The sequence below is a fragment of the Lampetra fluviatilis genome, chromosome 3 (assembly GCF_964198595.1).
Source record: "Lampetra fluviatilis chromosome 3, kcLamFluv1.1, whole genome shotgun sequence".
NCBI lineage: Eukaryota > Metazoa > Chordata > Hyperoartia > Petromyzontiformes > Petromyzontidae > Lampetra > Lampetra fluviatilis.
The window spans coordinates 484,746-504,441 of NC_136277.1; the positions used below are offsets into that span (position 1 = coordinate 484,746).

Here is a 19,696-nt window from a genome sequence, read left to right on the forward strand (position 1 = left end):
CTCAAAAAGAGCGAGTTTTATTCTTTAAAAAACACGATACTTTCTTCCAATAGGCATCCCAATTTATTCTAAACCATGTTCCATGATTGATGCAATGTTGGAATGCTGCTCAAATACCGTTCCTAAATTAGACATAATAAAGGGTAACTGGAATGAGCAGAGCATTTGTTTAATTGCGAGCAATTTGGCACGAGGGCAACTCGACGACGGTGTCCTTATTAATAACAAAACCCCTGTGTACGACTGTCCGAGCTCTTTGCAAGCAAGTGGGTGGCTCTGAAAAGAGCCGTTGTTGTGGTGGTAGAGGCGGCGGCGCGTTCACTTCTTTGCCTGAGAGGTCTTCTTGGGCAGCAGCACGGCCTGGATGTTGGGCAGCACACCGCCCTGGGCGATAGTCACGCCGCCCATGAGCTTGTTGAGCTCCTCGTCGTTTCGCACGGCGAGCTGCAGGTGTCGGGGGATGATCCTCGTCTTCTTGTTGTCGCGGGCGGCATTGCCAGCCAGCTCGAGGATCTCGGCAGAAAGGTACTCGAGCACGGCGGCCAGGTAGACGGGTGCTCCAGCGCCGACCCGCTGGGCGTAATTGCCCTTGCGGAGCAGCCTGTGAACGCGACCCACGGGGAACTGCAAGCCGGCGCGGGACGAGCGGGACTTTGCCTTGGCGCGAGATTTGCCACCGGTCTTGCCTCGTCCAGACATTGCTAAGGGACCTAGGATGCAAAAAGCAATAGAGACAAAGTACGAACGATTTGTGACGTTAACACGCACCACCGGAGCGTCTTTTATAGCGGAGACGAGGATCGTAGAGCGCGCCGCTGCTGATTGGCTCCTCTTGGTCGAGTCCCGCCCTCTCCTTGAGCCACCAATGAAAAGCCGGGACGCGAGGATTCGATGTTGACTTTAATTATTTTTATCCATATATATTTTTATGCGGACACGTATCTTAGGAATTAAACAATGCGATACACGTACTTAATAGGTTCAAGTTTTAAGCATTATTGAGTTAATTTATGGGCACGTGCTGGCAAGTCAAACTTATAAGCGGATTCCGCAAATATCAATGTATTATTGATTATAATCATCATTTTGAGGGACCTCATTGGTTATAAGAAATCATTGTGATAGCCTTGAGCTCGTGATTGATCGCCCACGTGCCTATACGGTGTATATATATTCCTTTAACCGCCTGTTCGGGCAATGCCTAAAAATATATGTGCGTGAATAATTCAGTCTCTTAGTTTGCAAAATGTGAACTTCTAATCAGCTCGGGATTGAAACAACATCAACCAATATCTTTGGGTTTAATAGTTAATATATTTCACCCAAATAACCCTTTTGTTGTAGATTATGTAAACATGGTTTCACAACGCTTATATACAACACCAACGTGTGATGTTGAAAAATGAGCGGCGGGGTATATAAAATGAACTTCATTGTCGCTTACGCCTGACGACTCGTGAGAGCCGTGACCAGCAAACGAAGGTTTCCGGCACCCGAACTTTGAAGGACACACATGGAAGCTTTTTCATGCGTAAGTGGTGGCTCTGAAAAGAGCCTTTGTGTTGTGCTTTGAGGGCCGAGCTGGGCGTTCAAGCGCGCTCGCCACGAATGCGGCGGGCGAGCTGAATGTCCTTGGGCATGATGGTGACGCGCTTGGCGTGGATGGCGCACAGGTTGGTGTCCTCGAAGAGCGCGACAAGGTACGCTTCGCTGGCCTCCTGCAGAGCCATGACAGCGGAGCTCTGGAAGCGCAGGTCGGTCTTGAAGTCCTGCGCGATCTCCCTGACGAGGCGCTGGAAGGGCAGTTGTGGGGGTCGCTAGCCCCCGAGATCCCTCCCTCGATAATACTAACGGCCGGACTAACATCATCAATCGCCCCCCCGCTGCTAAGCGAACCGCCGCTAGGCTCCTCACCCAGGGTGTGGGAGCCGTCACCCGAGGATTCCCCTCCACCGCGGGTCCGCGTAGCAGGCATGGATAACCACGCACGCGCACACCCACACACAGCTCTGCACGGCACTCACCCAACCCTGACCACTCACGTTAGGATCGCGCACCTGTGTTACACACGTCGTGAACGTGCGCGCACACACGCATACAGCTCCACACGCGATACCCACTCCTGCGCCGCTCTGCGCCGCGCTGGCCGCCCACGTTACGATCGCGCACCTTGGGCACGCCGATTACGCACGCCGAGAGCTTACGCAAGTAACGAGCGCACGCAAGCGGGGCACACGCCGACACGACGACTCGTCCCCTCCCCCACTCGCGCGTGCACGTCAACACAAATATCGTACAAGGACGATTCTCCTCTCACACGGCTGCGTAGTCACGCCAACACACCAAAAGTGCTCTCCCCGGGCGTTAACGCACACACCTCCGTACCCGCACAATCGTACAGAGACCACGGCCTTTATGCGTACAACGACCACACACTCGCGAATGCAGTGCACGCTAATACCACGTTCCAAAAACACCCAACAACACGGTTTTGTTACTACGCTCGAGATTTTATTAGCCCTTGCTAACCAACCGAGCCACCCGTGTGTGTGTGCGGGACAGCAAGGCGCTTCTAACCCACACTCTGGTGCCGTGTAGCCCTATTCTATGCTGCGCTCTCTGCTAAACCGCTTTCCTACTCGTCCTTACCCCGAACTAACCCTCTCCTACGGATCCTACCCTCCGCTCTGAGGTGTTGTAAGGCGCGCAACACGATACCGTCTGTAGTCCTTGGTGACCTTGCGGCGCTCAGATCGTCCTGCAGACAATCTAGCGGCTCGCCCGATGACTCCTTCGTCGCTGACCCCGTCCAAACTCCAGAAGAAGAGAGTTCCCTACTGCCCCTGCGTTTTCTTTTAAACTATTCACATCAAAGGCTAGGCGCCCCCGTCCCGACCGCCTTGGTCTCTCGACCAATCCTGAGCCTAGGATTTCCCGCTCTTTTGCGATCCCGCCGGCCTTTGAACTTTCGACCAATCAGTCGTCCCGGGTCCTGATCCCAGCTATCTGCCTTGCTGACCCGTGTTTGTGTTTGTATGCGTTTCTAACTGCGGGGCTCTCTGAGCTCGCCGTGGTCGTGCGATCTCAAATCCGCCCACGGCGCCGCAGTGTTACTTGGCCTGGGAAGGGTCCTGTCCAATTCCCTGGCCCTGAGAAACCGTGGGGTAACCCCCCTAGGGGGCCCTCGGGTGAAAACTCAGGGTAGGTGACCCGACCACGAGGCCCTACGTGGGTGCGGGTGCGTGTTTATGTGGGGGGGGTGATGGGGGGCAGTGCGGCGGTGGAAGCCGGGCGGCTCCCTGGCTCGGCCGAGCGGCCCCGTCGCTGTGGCACCACATAGCCCCCCGGGGTGCCAGTCCCCGTCCCGGGTTGACTGGAGCACCTCGCCTGGGTTGCCCCCACGAGGTATCGCCGCGGGGTCCGCGGGATTCGCCCGGCCCTTGTGGCTGGCCTCGGGGGTGGCGGCTCCGTCTCCTGGGGCTCCGGCGGTGGTCTCCTCCTCCATTCCAACGGCTCCCCTCGGTCTCCGGCACCTGCGGGCTGGGGGACAAACTCAGAGGCGGTGGGGTTTAAGGGTCGCCGTCCTCGTCGCCCCCGGCCCCGCCCGGGGCCCCTCGGAGCCCGGGGCTCCGTGGGGCCCATATACTGCGCGAGGCCCCCGGGCACGGGGGGTGGGGGGACCCCGGGGTTTCGGGGTACTTGGACGGCGGGGCTCCCCCCCTCGGGGGCTGCTCGCCACGGCTTCAGTCGGCGGAGGTTGACCACCATCTCCCGGCCCCTCTCTCCTCCCTGAATCAGCACCGTCCATGGTGAGATCTGCCGTCTCACAATCCAGGGTCCTCGCCAGTAGGTGGTCAGCTTCCCCACCTGTCCGGCACCGACGCGGGGAGTGTACAGCCACACCTCGGAGCCCGCAGTGTAGAAGGGGGGCTCCATACGGGGTCGGGCGCCCTGCTCTTGCCGCTGGTGCGCGGCCTCTCCGTGCGGGTAGGCTCGGCCCCTGGCCTCTCGCAGGGTCTCCAGCAAGTGCTCCATGGGGTGGCTCCCTTCCTCCCGTTGCGGCGGAGGGACACCGAACAGCAGATCTGCGGGCAGGCGAGACTCGCGACCAAACATCATTAGGAACGGGGTCTGTCCTGTAGATGTGTGAACGGCGGTGGTGTAGGCGAACAGGGCATAGGGGAGGTGTTCGTCCCAGTCCTGTTGATTCGCGGCCGCCATGCGTTTAAGCTTCCCGGCCAGAGTCTGGTTCATCCTCTCTACCATCCCGTTCGCCTGGGGGTGATATGCCGTGGTTCGGTCCTTCTGGATCCCGAACTCTCGGCACAGCGCCTGGAATAGTTCGGCCTCGAATTCACTACCCTGGTCGGTAATGACTCGTTCGGGGATCCCGCACTTAAGTACGTAGTTTTCCACGAAGGCCCGGGCCACTACGAGGGCTGTTTTATCCGGGATAGCCACCGCCACGGGGTAGCGGGTGAAGTACTCCACCGCTACAAGAATATATCGGTTGCCCCGGTGGGATCGTGGAAAGGGCCCCTGCAGGTCGATTCCGACCAACTGATTCGTCCGACTGACTCGGAACGGCCTCAGGGGTACCTGGTACCTCGCCGGCTTTTGCCCACACTGCTGACAGGCCCGGCAGCCCTGCACCCAGGCGGCCACATCTTGCGCTAATTTAGGCCAGAGATACTGGCGACGCAGAGTCTCCCGGGTGCGCCGTTCCCCATCATGGCCCCCGAGCGGGTGGTCGTGTACCAGTCGTAGTAGTTGGGGCCGCACATGGGCGGGAACGCAGATGCACCCCGGCTGCCCAGCGTCGGCCAGTTCCCTCACCACCCCGTTTTCTACACACAACCGGGCATACAAACCGCTCCAGGGCCCTGGTAGTGCATCCTTCCTCTCTCGCAGTGCCGCCTCCACCGCCGCCAGATCCGGATCCCGCTGCTGGGTTTGTCGCAGCTGCTCGTCGTCCAAGCCCGGGAAGGCGCAGCCGACATCCTCTTGGATCCGCCCGGTTGGGGTGGGATGATCCGTCTGTCCCCGGGCTCCTTCTGCAGGGGTTCCTGCGGCGCACACTGCACTCTCTCTCGGGGGGGGGAGTTTAGTTTCCGCGCGCTCCTTGGGTTCTGCTGCCTGGCGGCAGCGTCCCCCCGTGAAGCACGGGCAGGCGTCTCCCTCCCTCGTCTCAGCGCGCACCGCGGGCCGTCTTGACAAGGCGTCCGCGTTCGCGTGTGTTCGCCCCGCTCGGTACTCGATCTGCAGGTTGTACTCCTGCAGCTGCGCCAGCCATCGAGTCATCTGCCCCCGCGGTTCCTTGAATGTAAGGAGGAACTGCAGTGCATAATGATCGGTGCGCACACGACATTTCCTGCCGTACAAGTACGGTCGGAACTGTTTACACGCGAAAATTACAGCATACAGTTCCTGACGGGTTACACAATAGTTCAGTTCGGCCCCGCTCAGGGTCCGACTGGCGTATGCGATGACCCGCTCCGTCCCACCCTGCACTTGCGACAGCACCGCGCCCAGCCCACTGCTGCAGGCGTCAGTGTCCAAAATAAAATCGGTGGTGAAATCTGGGAAAGCCAAGGTGGGGGTGTGGGTGAGGTGGTCTTTGAGTGTGGTGAAAGCCGTCTGGCAGGCCTCCGACCACTGATAGGGGTTCTTAGGGGAGGTGAGTTGGGTGAGGGGGCGTGCAATCTCACTGAATCCCTTTACAAATCGACGGTAATAAGTGGCGAGTCCCAAGAATGACCTGATCTCCGTCAGGTTCCTCGGCCGCGGCCAATCCACTACGGCACGCACCTTCTCGGGATCGGTGCTCACCCCTGCCTCGCTGACTCGGTGTCCGAGGTACCCCACCTCGCGTTGCGCAATGTAACACTTACGTGGCTTGAGCTTGAGATGGGCTGCTCGCAGTCGCTGGAATACTTCCCGCAGCCTGGACCAGTGTTCGGACAGCGACCTACTGAACACTATTACGTCGTCCAGGTAAATCAGGCACTGTTCCCACTGCAAGCCCCGCATCACCAACTCCATCAACCGCTGGAACGTCGCGGGCGCGTTAGTGAGTCCGAACGGCAACACTCGAAACTCAAACAGGCCCATCGGGGTGGTGAATGCTGTTTTTGGCCGATCCTCCTCCGTCATCTCCACCTGCCAGTAACCGGACGCCAGATCGAGGGTGGAAAAATACCGCGCTCCTGCGAGACTGTCGAAGGTGTCGTCGATGCGTGGGATGGGAAAAGCGTCGCCGAGGGTGACTGCGTTCAATTTTCGGTAATCAACGCAGAACCGAGTCGATCCGTCCTTTTTCGTTACCAGTACCACCGGGGCAGACCAAGGGCTCGCGGAGGGCTGGATTATGTTATCGCGTAGCATATCCGTGACTGCCTCTTTGATCTGGGTCCGTTCAGGCGCGCCCACTCGGTATGCGGGGAGTTTGATGGGTCGGGCTGCACCTGTGTCAATTTGGTGCTTGACCAGGTCGGTCCGGCCCACGTCCGAATCGTGCTCACTGAACACGTCGGCGTACTCCCGCAATAACCCGCGCAGCTGATCGGCCTCCCCCTTAGGTAAGGCTGCCCAAGGCACATGTAACGCATCCTGCAGGGGAACAATCTCGGCTCGGGGGGTCGGGCCGACCCGCCAGGCCAGATCCTGGCTGTCCTCGGGGCGGCCAGGGTCCTCCGCCCAGAGTGCGAACACCGAGTCGTTCGAGTGGCGAGCGTGCAGGGGGTGTACGGTGGCTACCGGGGTGCGTCGTCGTATCATTGCCGGGGTACTGTGTGGGTTAAACACACGTATAAACAGCCGGCCCCCATCTGCGTTTACCAGTGTGGCTGACCCTACCACCCCGTATCGCGATGCCAACTCCGGGTGAGGAGTCAGCATTACCTCGCCCGATGGTCGGTGGGTTGGGTCGGTGGAGAGGGTTGCCACTGGCACCAGCATCTCGGCGAGAGGCCCGATGGTGACGGCCGACACCAGCGTAGCGGCCACGGGTGTGAAGCGTGGGCGATTCGGCTCCTGTCCTAGGAACGGAATCCGCTCCCCGCTGCCCTCCACCGTAGCGCATCGTTGCCGGGGCTGTACGTTAAGTCCCAACTTTTCCAGGAGGTCCGTTCCTGCAATGCACTCGTGGCACAACACACTCGAAACGTAGAATTCCTGTGTGCACACCTGGTTTCCTAGACGGACCTCGAGGGAGACCTTCCCCAGCAACCCCATCCCGGCTCCGCTTGCCGTGTGCAGCGCGCGATCCGGGGCCTGCAGGCAGCCCACGTCCACCCCGAGCATGCTGCAGTGCGTGGCGCTCATGAGAGAGGCCACGGCGCCCGTGTCCAACAGGATCCGGGTGCGCTGCCCGTTCACCTGGCCTTCCACCAGCGACGTGGCTCCCGTTATCCCTGCCACCAGCTCCCGCAGCCAATCGCCCGAGGTCCCTGCGCCCTTGGGTGTTGTCGTTGTAACCTGTTTATGGATCACTCGCTCGCCATTATTATTACAGCTGGTTTGGGTCGGGTCCACGTCGATTTCATCCCCCGGTGGTCCCCTCTCTAGGGGGGGCTTAGTGTTTGACCTATGCATCGGCCTCGCACGGGCGAGCTGAGGGCAGTCCCTCATGAGATGCCCTCGACGGTCGCACACATAACACGTCCTGGGAGGAGTGGCGGCTCTGTGGCGAACTTTCTGCCCACTCCCTCCTCCCCCCGTGCGCTGTTGCTCATACTCTGCTTCTAGTCGGGCTATCCTTCCAGTTAGCCCTCCTTCCGCGGAGTCTAGGTCCCCCATTTCGGATCGGATGGTCTCAACGGAGGATTGCACCTGGGTTACCTGGCCGGCTATATCTCCCATGCCGGTCTGTAACCCAGCTACCCAACCCGGGGTTGTCTCGCGGGACACGGGAGGTTCTCTTTCCCGGCCCCTTACCGTCCTCGCGAGCTCCTGTTCCTCCTCCTCGTCTTCCGAGAGCAGGCTCGCAATGGCGCGCTCTCGTCCCAGCCCCCGGAGCTGCGCGCGTTCGCTGTGAATTCTTTCACACTTACGTGCGCGCTCGACAAGGGTGTTAAAGGGAAGACGTGGGCAGCTCAGGTCTGGCTGCCACCACGCCGTGCGAGACAGGTACCGCTGGATTTTCTCGGCAGCCAGTTCCTCAATAACCTCAGTTGCGTACCCCGGGCGTGCGATCTTTGTTAACTCGCGCACATCCTCGGCGTAATCACGGAGATCTTCGCCAGGTTGGCGACGGCGCGCCTCTAAGGCCGATTTTGCTTCCTCCTCGTCACGTGTGCCAAAACGCTGATCGAGTCGGCGCATCAGCTCCTCTAGCTGTGTCTGTGCGCTCGCGGGTAACGCTTCTACAAAATCGGCTGCCCGCCCATCAAGATTCATATTAAGTTGACGTACTGCCTGCGCGTCCGTCCATCCATTAATTTCCTTGGCCCCTAAGATATTTCGGGCGAATGCCTTCCACGAAGGGGCCCCCCGGCCGGTAAATATCAGTCTTATTTTAGCGTGAGGTAACGCGGGGGTCCGTTCCGCTTCCGACACCAATTTGTAGGGGTCGCTAGCCCCCGAGATCCCTCCCTCGATAATACTAACGGCCGGACTAACATCATCAATCGCCCCCCCGCTGCTAAGCGAACCGCCGCTAGGCTCCTCACCCAGGGTGTGGGAGCCGTCACCCGAGGATTCCCCTCCACCGCGGGTCCGCGTAGCAGGCATGGATAACCACGCACGCGCACACCCACACACAGCTCTGCACGGCACTCACCCAACCCTGACCACTCACGTTAGGATCGCGCACCTGTGTTACACACGTCGTGAACGTGCGCGCACACACGCATACAGCTCCACACGCGATACCCACTCCTGCGCCGCTCTGCGCCGCGCTGGCCGCCCACGTTACGATCGCGCACCTTGGGCACGCCGATTACGCACGCCGAGAGCTTACGCAAGTAACGAGCGCACGCAAGCGGGGCACACGCCGACACGACGACTCGTCCCCTCCCCCACTCGCGCGTGCACGTCAACACAAATATCGTACAAGGACGATTCTCCTCTCACACGGCTGCGTAGTCACGCCAACACACCAAAAGTGCTCTCCCCGGGCGTTAACGCACACACCTCCGTACCCGCACAATCGTACAGAGACCACGGCCTTTATGCGTACAACGACCACACACTCGCGAATGCAGTGCACGCTAATACCACGTTCCAAAAACACCCAACAACACGGTTTTGTTACTACGCTCGAGATTTTATTAGCCCTTGCTAACCAACCGAGCCACCCGTGTGTGTGTGCGGGACAGCAAGGCGCTTCTAACCCACACTCTGGTGCCGTGTAGCCCTATTCTATGCTGCGCTCTCTGCTAAACCGCTTTCCTACTCGTCCTTACCCCGAACTAACCCTCTCCTACGGATCCTACCCTCCGCTCTGAGGTGTTGTAAGGCGCGCAACACGATACCGTCTGTAGTCCTTGGTGACCTTGCGGCGCTCAGATCGTCCTGCAGACAATCTAGCGGCTCGCCCGATGACTCCTTCGTCGCTGACCCCGTCCAAACTCCAGAAGAAGAGAGTTCCCTACTGCCCCTGCGTTTTCTTTTAAACTATTCACATCAAAGGCTAGGCGCCCCCGTCCCGACCGCCTTGGTCTCTCGACCAATCCTGAGCCTAGGATTTCCCGCTCTTTTGCGATCCCGCCGGCCTTTGAACTTTCGACCAATCAGTCGTCCCGGGTCCTGATCCCAGCTATCTGCCTTGCTGACCCGTGTTTGTGTTTGTATGCGTTTCTAACTGCGGGGCTCTCTGAGCTCGCCGTGGTCGTGCGATCTCAAATCCGCCCACGGCGCCGCAGTGTTACTTGGCCTGGGAAGGGTCCTGTCCAATTCCCTGGCCCTGAGAAACCGTGGGGTAACCCCCCTAGGGGGCCCTCGGGTGAAAACTCAGGGTAGGTGACCCGACCACGAGGCCCTACGTGGGTGCGGGTGCGTGTTTATGTGGGGGGGGTGATGGGGGGCAGTGCGGCGGTGGAAGCCGGGCGGCTCCCTGGCTCGGCCGAGCGGCCCCGTCGCTGTGGCACCACACAGTTTGCGGATGAGCAGCTCGGTGGACTTCTGGTAGCGGCGGATCTCGCGCAGAGCGACTGTGCCGGGCCTGTAGCGGTGAGGCTTCTTGACGCCGCCCGTGGCCGGAGCGCTCTTTCGGGCCGCCTTGGTGGCGAGTTGCTTGCGTGGGGCCTTGCCGCCCGTGGACTTGCGAGCGGTCTGCTTGGTGCGAGCCATGGCTTGGTGTGGGCAAAGATTCTCACAAGCGGGGAGAAGGCGGCTTATGTAGCCCAGAGCGCGCGCTCACTGGTCAGCGGAGTCGTGACGTGCGAAGACGGGGAGCGTGCTGATTGGTTGGCAGCGTGCAATGATCTCGAGTCGTCAACTCTTCTTAATCAACAAAATGTTCAGTTTGGATCATTTCAGAATGCCGTATCACGATGCAGTAGTACCGTTTGAGCGCCGTCGATGTCTTTAACGGATGTTATTTTCTCAAGCAAACACCTTTCCGAAAACGACTTTAAAGTGCTCTGCATGATCTAAATAAAGTGTGAAGAAACTGCACTTCATTGGAAACAGTAATACGTAAAAATGTCGGAAAGAAGTGATCACAGGGATAGATATCTATTCTCTTGGCATTGAGATGATGATCATCAATTATACTGCACGAGTCATCCATGCTAGGCGCTTACTTTTACATATATGTACACGTGCAAAATGTTAGTTCCTGCCCGAAAATACAACCACGAATTAAATATATTGCATTGCAAGGTTTTGGCGCCAAATATCCAATGTAATATCTGAATGGGCTGCAGATGAAATCAATGGACAAACAAGTCCAATAAATGCCTGCTGGTGAATATGATGTGCCATGAATATTGTTATCGCTTTTATTCACGTTGAAACAGGTCAAAATGCGATCGATCTCTCCATTTCAATGAGCGAACAATGTCCCCGCGTGAACCGGGACTTTGTTGGAAGTTTCGTTTTGTACTCCTGCTAGGACTGGTAATAGCAGGTTCGGAGAGGTGGGTGGCTCTGAAAAGAGCCTTTGTAATTAATGGTGGAGTCGAGGCTTCACTTGGAGCTTGTGTACTTGGTGACGGCCTTGGTGCCCTCCGACACGGCGTGCTTGGCCAGCTCGCCGGGGAGCAGCAGTCGCACTGCGGTCTGGATCTCCCGAGAGGTGATGGTGGAGCGTTTGTTGTAGTGCGCCAGGCGGGACGCCTCGGAAGCGATGCGCTCAAAGATGTCGTTGACGAACGAGTTCATGATGCTCATTGCCTTGGACGAGATGCCGGTATCGGGGTGCACCTGCTTCATCACCTTGTAGATGTAAATGGCGTAGCTCTCCTTCCTGCGGTGGCGTCGCTTCTTGCCATCCTTGCGCGTAGCCTTGGTCACAGCCTTCTTGGAGCCCTTCTTGGGAGCAGGAACCTTAGCCGGCCCAGCGCTCTTTGATGCGGGAGGATCGGGCATGTCGACGCGTCGTAGGCAGCTTCGGGTCAGTTCACAACAGACGGGAAGCGAATGTGGATGTCGGTCGCGCGTTGAGCTCCTTTTATAGGAGGCGAGATGCAAATCAGAGGATCGTAGTGCGCGGCGCTGCTGAGTGGCTCTTTTAGTACCATCCCTCTCCATCAGCCTCCAATGAGAAACGCGGACGCGATGTTCACTTTAATATAGTTTTTACTGCAAAAATGACTTGTGAATATAACACAATGTAATGTCCAAACATGTATATTAGTGAATTGCAGCCATGGCCATTGATTTTGTTTTAAAAAGGATGACTAGAAAACCCAATACAGTATATTGTGTTTTGAGTGTGGGTTTTTTTGTTTCTTACGAAGGATTGTTTCACAACTCGTCTAATACGGCACACGGGCGTTTTATGAACGCAATTTGGATAAATACAAGCGCTCGGTGGAGAAAAATAACTTCGCTGTTGTGCTGTACAGGTGGAGATTAGCGTTCCGGCACGCTACGTCAATTAGGACGAGTGTGCTGTAAGATTGTGGCGCCAAATGCTCTACGTAATATCGGAATCGGCTGCAGCTGGAAATTATTCACGCAAAAATACCAGAAATGGGTACTGTATTAATGCGTTCAAGAATTACGCCTTGTTAAATGTGACGTGTCGTGAATATCATGATTTCTTTCATTCATGTGGAAGCAGATGAAGATTCGCCAACTCAACAAGCAAACGTCCACCACGCTCACGAGGAATTGGCGCGCAATAACCCAGGACATGTGCTCCATTTAGAAAGTGTTTGGCAACACTGGCGCAAGCAGTTTCGAAGAGGTGGGTGGCTCTGAAAAGAGCCTTTGGGTTGGCTTAATGTGCGAGAGATGGGCGCTCAGCCTCCGAAGCCGTAGAGAGTGCGGCCCTGGCGCTTGAGGGCGTAGACCACGTCCATGGCGGTGACGGTCTTGCGCTTGGCGTGCTCCGTGTAGGTGACGGCGTCGCGGATGACGTTCTCAAGGAAGACCTTCAGGACGCCGCGGGTCTCCTCGTAGATGAGGCCCGAGATGCGCTTCACACCGCCGCGGCGAGCGAGGCGGCGGATGGCGGGCTTGGTGATGCCCTGGATGTTGTCGCGCAGCACCTTGCGATGGCGTTTTGCGCCTCCCTTGCCGAGCCCCTTACCGCCTTTACCGCGTCCAGACATTGCGACTACTTCTGACAAAGCACGCGAGAGACATGCGCGCTCAGCTTGCAGCAGCAGCCACCTTTATATCCGAAGCGTGGTGACGTCACCGACCACCCCTGCCCTCCGCGATGGCTCCGCCTTAAACCTTCGACATTTAACCTCTGTGACGAAGAAAACCCTCCACCGTCGTCAAAAACACTTCCGTGACATGTACAATATGCGACGTTTTGGGCAATGACCCTTCTTCGAAGCACTCTGTAATGATATTGGCACACCCGCAGCGAACGCGAGAGGAACGCAATCTGTTGCAAGATTGCACGTGGAGTGAATAATCGGTGTAAGGTCTTGTTTTCAAGTGAACAAGATGAACTAACTTTATAATCGTGTGAAGCTAAACGGCTTCCAACACAATAGTTGAGTGAACGTCACCAACTAGTTCTCCCAAAGTAAGAAAGACATTTATTTTAATAGAGAAGTTTAGATGGTGCACCGCAATGTTTACAAAACAAAAACAAAGTGAAAAGGCGAGAACGAGCGAATGAAGGCAAATTGAGTAAAGCTGTCTGGAATCAATACATTTTTAGACTAAATTCCATATTTGGCACCAGTAACATGATGACGGAATGAAGAGGTGCAACACATAATCAAAATTGGAGGTTCGTCAAGAATGCATCGATTTGAATCTGGATTTAGATTAGAATCGCCAGCGAGAATGCTGACGTCGCTGACATTACTCTGCACCCAGTTCGAGTGAGGGAGCTGCCACCCGCCCCGCCTGTGTTTATGATTACTGCTTTCGGGCTCGATTACTCCCATCACATCAATGCTTAAAACACATCGAGTGGGTAAAATGTTATACAGTTAATTTGGCGAATGTACGAAACTTATCCAATCTACACAAATCCTCACGATTGAACTGCACCAAGCGTCGAGCTCCTTGATCAGGGCCGAGTCAAGGCGAGCAACCATCGCCACGCCGTAAATGGGTTTGACTTACAAAATATGGCACGCATTCAACAGCAACGTAATACACTGCCATGTGTTAACGATGAACTAATTGAAGCGCAGCAGCACCTGGTTCACTTTTTTTAACTAAGTGGGTGGCTCTGAAAAGAGCCGTTGAGGTGGAGTGAATCGAGCATCGTCCGATCGGATTCACTTCTTTGGCGCAGTCTTCTTGGGCTTGGCCGCGGCCTTCTTGGGCTTGGCCACCTTGGGTTTGGCGGCCTTGGCCTTGACGGTCTTGGGCTTAGCGACCTTGGGCTTCGCAGCCTTGGGCTTGGCTGGGCTCTTCGCCACCTTCTTGGGCTTAACAGCCGACTTCACCTTTTTGGGGCTCTTGGCCGACTTGGCAGCCGCGGGCTTCTTTGCTTTCTTGGGAGACTTCTTGGGCGCGGTCTTCTTGGCTGCCGCGGGCTTCTTCACCTTCTTGGCTGCCGCGGGCTTTTTAGCTGCGGGCTTTGATGTTGACGACTTGGGCTTCGCCTTTGCGGCAGCCTTTTCCTTGTTGAGTTTGAAAGAGCCAGATGCACCGCTGCCCTTCACTTGCGCCACGGCGTCTTTGGCCACGAGCTTCTTGATGGCCAACTTCACGCGGGCATTGTTCTTCTCCACGTCGTATCCTCCGGCAGCAAGCGACTTTTTGAGCGCAGGAAGAGACACGCCGTTCCTCTCCTTGCTGCTGGCCAGAGCCTTGAGGATGAGCTCGGACACGCTGGGGCCGACCTTCTTGGACTTTGGAGCGGCGCGCTTCTTCTTGGGGCTTTTAGGCGCTGAAGTAGCCGCAGCTGGTGGTTGAGCAGGAGCAGTTTCCGCCATCTCAAAACGTCGCTTTTATCGCCTCGCCTCTTTGAAATCGAAATCAGCGCTCTCACGGATTCAAACCGAGCGTCCTCCAGGCCCGAGGTTATTATAGAAGCGGCGTACTGAATGCGGACGTCGCTGAGATCATCCAGCACTCAGATCTAGTGAGGAAGTTGCCACCATACTCACTGTGTTTATCACGCCTGCCTTTGGGCTCGATTACTCCCGTAACGTTCATACTTACATGCATATAGTTGATACATTATCACGAAGATCACTTCTTTAATGTACGTTACTTATGCAATATACGACAATGCTCACGATATAAATTATAATTCAAAACAAGTGAACAACCAACATTTGGGAGACATTGTTCGGTCAGGGCGAGATATGATGATTGTCGTTTTTCAAAAGTGTTAATGATGAACACTATTTAAAACACACTCGAATGTTTTGCAAGACAAGATGCTTCAACAGACTACTCATATTTAATTCCAACGAAATATTTTCTATTTAAGTTTTGCCTCGCGCGCTCGCGATTCCTCCTCTCGCGCTATGGTGAGGACTGCGCGCCATGCCAACCGTCCCTTGTCACCGAACTTTTAACTGGACGTTTTAATCGAACTTTGAAATTAATAAATATATGGATTTTCAGATGGACAACAAACTGAAGAAAATTACTCAAAATTAACCGACATTAAATAGAAAGTTTAACATGTTACGTGGCAAGAGGTGAGTAGCTCACGCACTGCAGAAGGGTCGCGCGCCTTGAACAAGATCGAGGCACGGTGCACAATTATCACCACTCAAATTCAACTCAAGTGACTCCGCAGTCGAATGTTTAAAGAACATATATAATCTTACGTTTAATGCACCGACAGAGTTGATATTCTAGGAGCGCAGGATGGTTCATGCGATGAGTTGTTTTTACTGCAATAAGTAACACGTATTTACTGCACTAAGTAACACGAATGAGTAATCATTGGAAAGATGTTATTAACCATGTAAAAATATTTAACTACACATATTTGTACCATCTTATTTGACAGGTAATATTATACTTTACCGAGTGTTGACATCCCCAGCGTTTACCAGTACTTTTATGCTTACTATCAGCTAACACTGGCCACAACCCTGAGCTGATGTGCTCATTTGTTCCCTTTTAGCCCCGACACCCCACGCCACTCCCCGGCAACCACATTCAGATAAGGCCCCCCCCCCTCTGCCCCCCCCTGATTTATTATTTAAATTATTATTTATATTATTTAAATTATGTATTATTGTGGTGCCACAGCGACGGGGCCGCTCGGCCGAGCCAGGGAGCCGCCCGGCTTCCACCGCCGCACTGCCCCCCATCACCCCCCCCACATAAACACGCACCCGCACCCACGTAGGGCCTCGTGGTCGGGTCACCTACCCTGAGTTTTCACCCGAGGGCCCCCTAGGGGGGTTACCCCACGGTTTCTCAGGGCCAGGGAATTGGACAGGACCCTTCCCAGGCCAAGTAACACTGCGGCGCCGTGGGCGGATTTGAGATCGCACGACCACGGCGAGCTCAGAGAGCCCCGCAGTTAGAAACGCATACAAACACAAACACGGGTCAGCAAGGCAGATAGCTGGGATCAGGAACCGGGACGACTGATTGGTCGAAAGTTCAAAGGCCGGCGGGATCGCAAAAGAGCGGGAAATCCTAGGCTCAGGATTGGTCGAGAGACCAAGGCGGTCGGGACGGGGGCGCCTAGCCTTTGATGTGAATAGTTTAAAAGAAAACGCAGGGGCAGTAGGGAACTCTTCTCTTCTGGAGTTTGGACACGGGGTCAGCGACGAAGGAGTCATCGGGCGAGCCGCTAGATTGTCTGCAGGACGATCTGAGCGCCGCAAGGTCACCAAGGACTACAGACGGTATCGTGTTGCGCGCCTTACAACACCTCAGAGCGGAGGGTAGGATCCGTAGGAGAGGGTTAGTTCGGGGTAAGGACGAGTAGGAAAGCGGTTTAGCAGAGAGCGCAGCATAGAATAGGGCTACACGGCACCAGAGTGTGGGTTAGAAGCGCCTTGCTGTCCCGCACACACACACGGGTGGCTCGGTTGGTTAGCAAGGGCTAATAAAATCTCGAGCGTAGTAACAAAACCGTGTTGTTGGGTGTTTTTGGAACGTGGTATTAGCGTGCACTGCATTCGCGAGTGTGTGGTCGTTGTACGCATAAAGGCCGTGGTCTCTGTACGATTGTGCGGGTACGGAGGTGTGTGCGTTAACGCCCGGGGAGAGCACTTTTGGTGTGTTGGCGTGACTACGCAGCCGTGTGAGAGGAGAATCGTCCTTGTACGATATTTGTGTTGACGTGCACGCGCGAGTGGGGGAGGGGACGAGTCGTCGTGTCGGCGTGTGCCCCGCTTGCGTGCGCTCGTTACTTGCGTAAGCTCTCGGCGTGCGTAATCGGCGTGCCCAAGGTGCGCGATCGTAACGTGGGCGGCCAGCGCGGCGCAGAGCGGCGCAGGAGTGGGTATCGCGTGTGGAGCTGTATGCGTGTGTGCGCGCACGTTCACGACGTGTGTAACACAGGTGCGCGATCCTAACGTGAGTGGTCAGGGTTGGGTGAGTGCCGTGCAGAGCTGTGTGTGGGTGTGCGCGTGCGTGGTTATCCATGCCTGCTACGCGGACCCGCGGTGGAGGGGAACCCTCGGGTGACGGCTCCCACACCCTGGGTGAGGAGCCTAGCGGCGGTTCGCTTAGCAGCGGGGGGGCGATTGATGATGTTAGTCCGGCCGTTAGTATTATCGAGGGAGGGATCTCGGGGGCTAGCGACCCCCACAAATTGGTGTCGGAAGCGGTACGGACCCCCGCGTTACCTCACGCTAAAATAAGACTGATATTTACCGGCCGGGGGGCCCCTTCGTGGAAGGCATTCGCCCGCAATCTCTTAGGGGCCAAGGAAATTAATGGATGGACGGACGCGCAGGCAGTACGTCAACTTAATATGAATCTTGATGGGCGGGCAGCCGATTTTGTAGAAGCGTTACCCGCGAGTGCACAGACACAGCTAGAGGAGCTGATGCGCCGACTCGATCAGCGTTTTGGCACGCGTGACGAGGAGGAAGCAAAATCGGCCTTAGAGGCGCGCCGTCGCCAACCTGGCGAAGATCTCCGTGATTACGCCGAGGATGTGCGCGAGTTAACAAAGATCGCACGTCCGGGGTACGCAACTGAGGTTATTGAGGAACTGGCTGCCGAGAAAATCCAGCGGTACCTGTCTCGCACGGCGTGGTGGCAGCCAGACATGAGCTGCCCACGTCTTCCCTTTAACACCCTTGTCGAGCGCGCACGTAAGTGTGAAAGAATTCACAGCGAACGCGCGCAGCTCCGGGGGCTGGGACGAGAGCGCGCCATTGCGAGCCTGCTCTCGGAAGACGAGGAGGAGGAACAGGAGCTCGCGAGGACGGTAAGGGGCCGGGAAAGAGAACCTCCAGTGTCCCGCGAGACAACCCCGGGATGGGTTGCCGGTATACAAACGGGTATAAAGGATGTCTCCGGCCAGGTAACCCAGGTAGGTGACAGGGTAACCCAGGTAGGTGACAGGGTAACCCAAGTAGACAACAAGGTAACCCAAGTACGGGCACACATGACTGCGCTGGAGACAATGGTAGAGACGGTCCAGGCCGAGGTAGGAGGATTAACTGGGAGGATAGCCCGACTAGAAGCAGAGTATGAGCAACAGCGCACGGGGGGAGGAGGGAGTGGGCAGAAAGTTCGCCACAGAGCCGCCACTCCTCCCAGGACGTGTTATGTGTGCGACCGTCGAGGGCATCTCATGAGGGACTGCCCTCAGCGCGCCCGTGCGAGGCCGATGCATAGGTCAAACACTAAGCCCCCCCTAGAGAGGGGACCACCAGGGGATGAAATCGACGTAGACCCGACCCAAACCAGCTGTAATAATAATGGCGAGCGAGTGATCCATAAACAGGTTACAACGACAACACCCAAGGGCGCATGGACCTCGGGCGATTGGCTGCGGGAGCTGGTGGCAGGGATAACGGGAGCCACGTCGCTGGTGGAAGGCCAGGTGAACGGGCAGCGCACCCGGATCCTGTTGGACACGGGCGCCGTGGCCTCTCTCATGAGCGCCGCGCACTGCAGCATGCTCGGGGTGGACGTGGGCTGCCTGCAGGCCCCGGATCGCGCGCTGCACACGGCAAGCGGAGCCGGGATGGGGTTGCTGGGGAAGGTCTCCCTCGAGGTCCGTCTAGGAAACCAGGTGTGCACACAGGAATTCTACGTTTCGAGTGTGTTGTGCCACGAGTGCATTGCAGGAACGGACCTCCTGGAAAAGTTGGGACTTAACGTACAGCCCCGGCAACGATGCGCTACGGTGGAGGGCAGCGGGGAGCGGATTCCGTTCCTAGGACAGGAGCCGAATCGCCCACGCTTCACACCCGTGGCCGCTACGCTGGTGTCGGCCGTCACCATCGGGCCTCTCGCCGAGATGCTGGTGCCAGTGGCAACCCTCTCCACCGACCCAACCCACCGACCATCGGGCGAGGTAATGCTGACTCCTCACCCGGAGTTGGCATCGCGATACGGGGTGGTAGGGTCAGCCACACTGGTAAACGCAGATGGGGGCCGGCTGTTTATACGTGTGTTTAACCCACACAGTACCCCGGCAATGATACGACGACGCACCCCGGTAGCCACCGTACACCCCCTGCACGCTCGCCACTCGAACGACTCGGTGTTCGCACTCTGGGCGGAGGACCCTGGCCGCCCCGAGGACAGCCAGGATCTGGCCTGGCGAGTCGGCCCGACCCCCCGAGCCGAGATTGTTCCCCTGCAGGATGCGCTACATGTGCCTTGGGCAGCCTTACCTAAGGGGGAGGCCGATCAGCTGCGCGGGTTATTGCGGGAGTACGCCGACGTGTTCAGTGAGCACGATTCGGACGTGGGCCGGACCGACCTGGTCAAGCACCAAATTGACACAGGTGCAGCCCGACCCATCAAACTCCCCGCATACCGAGTGGGCGCGCCTGAACGGACCCAGATCAAAGAGGCAGTCACGGATATGCTACGCGATAACATAATCCAGCCCTCCGCGAGCCCTTGGTCTGCCCCGGTGGTACTGGTAACGAAAAAGGACGGATCGACTCGGTTCTGCGTTGATTACCGAAAATTGAACGCAGTCACCCTCGGCGACGCT

At 56.7% G+C, this 19,696-nt stretch overlaps 4 protein-coding genes and 1 pseudogene across 4 annotated transcripts; all 5 read right to left on the reverse strand.

The window, feature by feature from the left end:
- Nucleotides 1-318: 318 nt before the first annotated feature.
- On the reverse strand, nucleotides 319-699 carry LOC144948650 (histone H2A). The gene has a single exon (XM_078878282.1). It carries the CDS (start codon nucleotides 697-699, stop codon nucleotides 319-321), a length of 381 nt encoding a protein of 126 aa, XP_078734408.1.
- Nucleotides 700-1,589: 890 nt separating this feature from the next.
- Nucleotides 1,590-10,290, reverse strand: LOC144947891 (histone H3). The gene is made up of 2 exons (XM_078877273.1): nucleotides 10,098-10,290; nucleotides 1,590-1,807 (listed from the first exon to the last, which is right to left on the reverse strand). The coding sequence occupies exons 1-2, from the start codon at nucleotides 10,288-10,290 to the stop codon at nucleotides 1,590-1,592; spliced, it is 411 nt and encodes a 136-aa protein (XP_078733399.1).
- An 840-nt stretch (nucleotides 10,291-11,130) lies between these two features.
- LOC144950877 (histone H2B type 3-B) lies at nucleotides 11,131-11,532 on the reverse strand. The gene has a single exon (XM_078881033.1). The coding sequence runs from the start codon at nucleotides 11,530-11,532 to the stop codon at nucleotides 11,131-11,133; it is 402 nt and encodes a 133-aa protein (XP_078737159.1).
- Nucleotides 11,533-12,099: 567 nt separating this feature from the next.
- Nucleotides 12,100-12,806, reverse strand: LOC144950880 (histone H4). The gene has a single exon (XM_078881048.1). The coding sequence runs from the start codon at nucleotides 12,720-12,722 to the stop codon at nucleotides 12,411-12,413; it is 312 nt and encodes a 103-aa protein (XP_078737174.1). The 5' UTR covers nucleotides 12,723-12,806; the 3' UTR covers nucleotides 12,100-12,410.
- Nucleotides 12,807-13,806: 1,000 nt separating this feature from the next.
- On the reverse strand, nucleotides 13,807-14,719 carry LOC144950869 (histone H1 pseudogene; annotated as a pseudogene).
- Nucleotides 14,720-19,696: the final 4,977 nt, after the last annotated feature.

Bases quoted from the DNA above. Each gene is read 5' to 3' on its own strand.
- LOC144948650 (XM_078878282.1), bottom strand. From the start codon at position 699: ATGTCTGGACGAGGCAAGACCGGTGGCAAATCTCGCGCCAAGGCAAAG.
- LOC144947891 (XM_078877273.1), bottom strand. From the start codon at position 10,290: ATGGCTCGCACCAAGCAGACCGCTCGCAAGTCCACGGGCGGCAAGGCC. The intron at 1,808-10,097 runs AACTGTGTGGTG...AGCGACCCCCAC, and splicing joins CACCGAGCTGCTCATCCGCA to AACTGCCCTTCCAGCGCCTC.
- LOC144950877 (XM_078881033.1), bottom strand. From the start codon at position 11,532: ATGCCCGATCCTCCCGCATCAAAGAGCGCTGGGCCGGCTAAGGTTCCT.
- LOC144950880 (XM_078881048.1), bottom strand. From the start codon at position 12,722: ATGTCTGGACGCGGTAAAGGCGGTAAGGGGCTCGGCAAGGGAGGCGCA.